The sequence below is a fragment of the Solanum tuberosum genome, unplaced genomic scaffold, assembly GCF_000226075.1.
Source record: "Solanum tuberosum cultivar DM 1-3 516 R44 unplaced genomic scaffold, SolTub_3.0 scf00426, whole genome shotgun sequence".
In the NCBI taxonomy this organism is placed as follows: Eukaryota; Viridiplantae; Streptophyta; class Magnoliopsida; order Solanales; family Solanaceae; genus Solanum; species Solanum tuberosum.
In genome coordinates, this window is record NW_006239352.1 from 486,002 (window position 1) to 493,343 (window position 7,342).

The 7,342-nt window shown below is 33.3% G+C and overlaps 1 protein-coding gene across 1 annotated transcript; it reads right to left on the bottom strand.

The window, feature by feature from the left end:
- Positions 1-317: 317 nt before the first annotated feature.
- On the bottom strand, positions 318-2,994 carry LOC102603133 (putative pentatricopeptide repeat-containing protein At5g13230, mitochondrial). The gene has a single exon (XM_006363203.2). The coding sequence runs from the start codon at positions 2,933-2,935 to the stop codon at positions 443-445; it is 2,493 nt and encodes an 830-aa protein (XP_006363265.1). The 5' UTR covers positions 2,936-2,994; the 3' UTR covers positions 318-442.
- Between the last annotated feature and the right edge of the window lie 4,348 nt (positions 2,995-7,342).

Sequence of the window (7,342 nt, forward strand, 5' to 3'; positions counted from 1 at the left end):
TTTTCCGGAAAATGTTTTCCTTCATACCAAACACACCCTAAATCAACAAGTTTTACCCTTCTTGAAAATTAACTCTACTTTTTCATCTACTTGGTGTAACAAACTAACCGTTTCTATTTCATGAGATTATAAATTGAATCCTGCTATGCCATTTACATTGAAATTAGTTGGCAGCTCCTTATATTTACAGATATAAAGAAGAACAAATTAGTAAACGAAAAGACTACAAAATAATAAATAGTATTCCTTTCCTCTATCCCATTTTATGTGGCAGCATTTTCATTTTAGTCCGTCTAAAAAAGAATATCACTTTACTATAATTAGAAATAATTTAACTTTAGAATATCACTACTTTCATCTTTATCAGCATCAGTCCTTAAGAGGCCAAAACAGGCAAGTTTCATATAGATGGATACATAGAAAGCCTAGGAGCTGAGGTATATTACCAGTAATCACCACATGAACAAGCTCCGTTTTGGAAGTGGTGAAACCTATTTATATCCCTTATAACAATTTCTCGCTGCACAAGTGTTGATATAAACTTGATTGCTGCATGACAGTCCAAACATATTCGTAGATTTTTAATAATCCGAATTGGGCTTCCAGGCGGCGTTCTTAATAAAGCAAAGGCTAAAGCTAATCTCTCACTATGTAACCATAGGAGACGTATCTTTTCATCATCGTCCACATCAAGTAGAACAACATCAGAATTAGGAACGTAACCTCCCCCCTTACTCTTCAAGTTAAACCATTCCAACATTCCGTGTATAAGTTTGATATCAGGATGTGAAGCATCACCAACAGAGAAATAATGAACACTACCCTGGTTTTCAACCCAACTAAGTCCTGGTTCCTTCTTTAGTCGTTTTTTCTTCATAGTTTTCCGGACAAAAGCTACATTATTCCACCTTTTCGAAGTGGCATACATATTTGATAACAACACATAAGTCGCTTCATCTTGTGGTTCCAATTCAAGCACACGCTGAGCAGCTGTTTTCCCAAGATCAACTTCATTATGAAGAACACAGGCACCAAGCAAAGCACGCCATACCATGACACTTGGCTCAAATGGGATGTCTTCGATCAACTTAAGAGCCTTATCAAGGTGACCTAAGCGCCCCAAAAGTGATACCATGCATGTATAATGTTCAACGCAAGGTTCAATACCATAATCATCCAGCATCAAAGAGAGATATGCATATCCTTGATTCAAAGATCCTGAATTGCTACATGCTGAAAGAACACCAAGAAATGTTAATTGATTAGGTTTGACATGCGTTCTGCGCATTCTCTCAAAGATACTGAGAGCTTCATTCCCAAGACCATGCATGGAATATGCTGAAACCATAGCATTCCATGATACAACATCACGCTCAATCATCGTTTCAAACACTAACCGAGCATCCTTAATACTCCCACATTTTGCATACATATCCACTAAAGCATTTCCAACAGCAAGATCTTGATCGTAAATGGTTTTTATAGTAAAAGAGTGAATTTGAAGACCTGGCTCCAATGCAGCCAGGGTTGCACAAGCACGCAGCAGAGACGAATATGTCACCGATGAAGCTCGCACTTGAGCTTCATGCATATCAATAAACAGAGCTAGTGCCTTCTCTCCATCTCCACATTGTACATGGCCAACAATAATAGTGTTCCATGATACATCATTTATGTTTTCGGTCTCCAGAAACATGTCTACTGTATTTTCCACCTTTCCACACTTAGCATACACATCCATGAGGGCATTTCTAACAAACACATCTGAATCAAGACCAAACTTTGTCACGTAGCAGTGGATTTGCATCCCAAGGTCTAAAGCCTCCACAGATGCACATGCCTGCAGCACACTAGCAAAAGTAAACTGGTTTGGAACAATTAATGCTCTCCTCATTTGGGAAAAGAACTTCAGTGCCTCATCACAGCGGTCACTCTGTGAATATCGTGCTATAATAAAACTCCAATGAACTACATCACGCTCAGGTATCTCTTGAAATACACACGCAGCATCATTCAAACCTCCAGATTTACAGTATAGGTCAAGCAACGAAATACCAACGGAAGGATCCATCTCGTACCTAGTTTTCAGTATACATCCATGAACACTCTTGCCCACATCAATGGCCTGTAGACCAAGGCAAGCCTTTATGACACTCGTGAATGTGTAGTTATTTGGCATCCAACCTGCCAACCTCATTTGGGAGAAGCATCCCAGTGCTTCTTCAAAGTAATCATTTTCCGCATAACAAGTAACCATCCCTGTCCAAGAAACCATGTCCTTGTCAATAATGCCATCAAAAACGTCCCTGGAAAAATCAACAAGTCCAGAAACAGAGTAAGCATCAATGAGGGAAGTGCTGACAAAAGGATTAGAGTCAAATCCAAGCTTATAAATACACGCATGAATTCTCCAACCCATCTCTGCTTCATCCATACCCACAAGCACTTTCAAGATTGTTGTGAATACAAATGGGTTCAGCTCATGACCTTCTCTATGCAATCTAACAAACAATTCAACAGCTGTAATATACTCCTCTGCCTGCAAATGACCCTGAAGTAAAGTAACAAATGAAACCACATTTTTCGTAGACATTTCATCGAACAGCTGAACTGCATCATGTAATAACTCAGACTTGATATAAAAGTTGAGCAAAATGTTCTGGCCAAATAGGTCTAAACATCCTCCTCTCTTTAAAACATCGCAGTGGAGTGCCTTTCCAACGATGAAATCCCTGTTCTTTATGCAATTCTGAAGCACATTGGCGTATGCAGAAGAATTGAAAGATGAAATTTCCAAATTCGTGTATTGCTCTTTCGACAAGGGGAGGGATTGGGATGAGAATTGGCAGTGCCAAGACAGAGCCCAGAAATGGGATGCTGGAAAGGTTGCAAATCCCGTCCAGGGCTGTCTTCTGCCCAGTACGTATCTCAGCATGCGTGTTTCGCCAAGACAACGCAGGTTCCCTTCTAGACATAGGCGCACCCTATATATGAAACAATGGGGCCACCTATATTTAGTACTCCATTGATGTTCAATTTATATGACTTAATTTGACATAACAACACAAAACTTAAAGAACAAAAAAAAAAATTAAAATTTATGGTCTAAAATAAGTTATACATATATGTGTGATTGAATTATTTCATTAAGGATAAAATTAAAATGATTATATTTAAGTTAAATTGTTATTAAATATAAAAAAAATGTTATTTTTTTTATATTAACTAAAAAAGAAAACTAAGTCATATAAATTGAGACACATGAAATAATACGGCGGCCGCTCAATTGTTCGAGCGCAATGCAGTGGTGTTGGTTCCGATTCGACAAAGGTAGAATGCCTGGTCGAAGGTCCAGTACAGTCCAGGTCATTTCGGGGCAAGCAGATCCTTTATGATGAAAAGGATGAGCTTCAAGAGACTGATTCGCGGTTCTTGCATAGTGGAACCATGCAGTAACTTCAAATAGTAAACTGAAACTATCAATCATATTAATATTACATCTTATTCCACCCAATTTATGTCCACTTTTCTTATTTGATTGTCTCGAAAAAATGTCCCAATTGCTATGTATGTTCACTTTTAACTATCCGTTATTTCAAAAACAATTTTTTTTAACATATTAAAAATAAAATTATTTTTTTTCTTATTTGATCCTTAGCTTTAGTCATTAATTTAGTAAATTAGTTTTAAAAATTTAATATAAACATAGGGTTGTGCATAAATACCAAAAAATCAAAGTGAACCAAACTAATTTGGTTTTTCGGTTTTTTGGTTCATTTTCAATGTTTTTCTACATTTAATATATGTCAAATTCTACATTTAAAGGATATTGTAGAAAATAAACCAAGATTAGGATTCCTATGTAGTTTAGGATTCCTTACTAGGTTAGAATTTGTTATTTATGGTATTTATTTATGTTTAATTAGGATTTGTTAGTTTCTAGTCCTAGTTTACTTTGGTTGTTAGTATTAGTATTATAAATAGGGATGCCTTATTACATATTTTAAATGTAGTGAGAGAGACATTCAAGTGTAGAGATATACGTTGAATGCAGAGACATATACTTAAGGTACAAAAATTACAAGAGTCATTGAGTTATTAAATAAAGTCTCCTACCTACTATTTGTAGATTAATAGGTTTCTTCTATATAATCATTGTTGGTATTTCACTTGTGCATATTATTGAGTTAATACTATTGTTGAGTTAATTATTCTAACTTTATTAACTAAATGTAATCCAAAGAGACAAATGCAAAATATGTTTCAAAGGAGAAGATACATCTATTCCAAACACAAAAGTGATGTAATGGCCTTTAATGTCATTAACCTTGACAATACGCTTCTAAAAATTAAACTCTCCTACTTTCAACTCCTTCTCTTGCAATCCTATATAAGAAGTGGCTTTGGTGAACAAAAGAGAGACCACAACCAACAAAAAGGAAAACAAAACATTTCCCTCCTTTCTTCTTATCCTTAGAATATTTTTGGGCAATTGGTTTTGGGCAACCTCCAAACTCTCAGCCACGAGTGCACGTGTTTGAGAGTAACTGTGGAACCTTGGGGAGCGATCGGCTACAACGATTTGCACCGGAGTCGAGCCGAAATCGCTTTCAAGGCAGTGGCTTGCCACGACACAGTATTTGTGATAAGTTATTTATTACTTTATAATTCCAATCTAATATCAATATTGTAGTTTTTTCCCCAACAATTTGAAAGCGATTTCCTAACGTACAATATTGATAAATGGATATTTCTTTGAACAAAACTTTTTATGATTTGTCAAAACTTGAGCCTTTGGATGAAAATAATTTTAAACGTTGGTCACAAAAACTTTTAATTTTCTTTGAACAATTAGAAGTTGATTATGTTCTATTTAAAGAACCTTCTATGAATGGTTCTAACACTACTACTGAATCTAGCAATGTTATGACTGTTGATGATATTGCTAAAAAGAAGTTTGAAAAGGATAACAGAACGGCGAGAGGACATTTGTTAAACCATATGACTAATCCTTTCTTTGATTTATTTGTTACTTATAAATCTGTTAAAGAAATATGGGATAGTTTGGAAAAGAAATATGGCGCTGATGATGCAGGAAAGAAAAAATATGTTGTCGGTCAGTGGATTAAATTCCAAATGGTTGATAATAAGTCAATAATGGAACATGTTCACGAATATGAGAACTTGACTGCTGATGTTCTCAACGAGGACATGAAGATGTGTGAGATACTTCAGGCTAATGTTCTGCTTGAATAATTCCCACCATCTTGGAGTGATTATAAAAATCAATTAAAACATAAGAAAAAAAATTTAACTCTCCAAGAACTTATTAGTCATATGAGGACTGAAGAGGTGAACTGTCTCAAAGATAAAATGGAAGAACTTTCTCTTAATTCTTCTAAAGCTAATCCGTTGAATCTTCTGGTACTGTTGTGAAAGACAGGTTCAAAGGCAGACAGAAGAAAGTCACGAAAAAGGAACATATGAAGAAGAAATATCAATTCAACAAGCTGGAGAGTCAAATTCAAAAATTTAAAGGTTCTTGTTTTGTTTGTGGAAAAGTTGGTCACAGGACAACCAAGTGTTATCAAAGAAAAGGGAAGGACTCAAAGCATGAAGGACCAAGTAATGTCCAAGCTTATCTTGCTGAGGGTAATGAAGTGATTGTTGTTGTAGTAGTTGAGGCAAATCTGGTGGCTAACAAAACTGACTGTGTGCTAGACACAGGTGCTTCAAGGCATTTTTGTGCTAATAAGAATTTATTCCATGAATTTGAGGAGTCCACTGATGGAGAGTGTGTTTACATGGGTAACTCCACTACTGCTGGAGTTATGGGTAAAGGAAAAGTTCTACTTAAATTAACTTCTGACAAAACTTTATCCTTGAACTTATTTTTGAAGCTGATAAAATAATTATTTCTTGTGGAGGATGTCACACCCTAATTTGAACCAGCCAAAACAGTCCACAACATAATATGGCTGACACTCTAATTTTTGGAAAAATAAAAAATTTAGAGTCGCCACCTAAATTTTAAGGAAAATATTAGGAAAACCATTTTTTAAATATGTGAATGTAAACTCTATTTTAATCTGCGAAACCAGTGAGATTCTGAGTAAGGGTTTTGGTTACTCGAGGGGAAGGTATTAAGCATCCCTCAGAGCCTATCCGAAGATAGTCCTTAAACTCAATTTAGGAAAATATAATTAGAAAACTTGTTTATTTATTTTGCTTTAAAATCAATGGTAAGTAAATTTTATTAGTTTAAGAAAAGAGTAAAATACAAGGTACGACATATATATGTCTATAAAATAAAATTAATAGTAATATGTTTAGCATACGGTAAAACTAAATAAATAAATGTACTAAAAATGTATGACAATTTTATATGTTGAAAAATATAGAGGTGTCTTATATAAATGTATCAAAAATAAATGTTGAGTTTAAAGGATGTGAGAAATTTGTCGTTTTATCTGTATATAATTAAGATGTAAAGGAAAATAAAAATGAGATAGTAACCGGGTATACATATGTAGTAGTATGTGTAAAAAATATGTTTTTTGAATGAAAATACATAAAAATGGGGTTTTCTAAAAAATAAACAAATATAATAAATAATAATGATACTAAATGTTAAAATATTATATAGAGTTTGTGATCTAAAATTATGTTTATTATGTAGTAGTATGTGTAAAAAATATGTTTTTTGAATGAAAATACATAAAAATGGGGTTTTCTAAAAAATAAACAAATATAATAAATAATAATGATACTAAATGTTAAAATATTATATAAAGTTTGTGATCTTTAAGTATGGTAGGTACACATAGGTTGTTTAAAACATATGAATATTATTTATTTACATGTTGGGAAAAATTGACAATAGATTATATGTAGTAAAATAATATGTATATGAAAGCGTAGGAATTTATAAATTATAAAAATAAATAAGTAATTTCGTAAAAGAGATAATAGATATGAGAAAAATAACAAGAAGTGTAACAAAATAATAAGTTACGTATAGAGAAAAACTAAAAAAATAATAGGATTGTACCTTTTGTCGTATGACATATATATATGTACCTTGTATTTTGAACCTGTTGGCATATCTTAAATCTTGAAATAATATGTTAAAAATGTTTTAGTAATATTTGATTTTTTTTTTAAAAGTGACAATGGCAAATATACTTTCATAAAAGGGTGATGTCAAGAATATAAAATGGGCCTAACTATTGGGATTTATTCTATAGTTACATTTTATTTTTATTTTTTAAATAAAATATATAGACCTACTTCCTTATTTATTTACTTATTTTAAAAGAACATTTCTAAACGGTAACAGCTT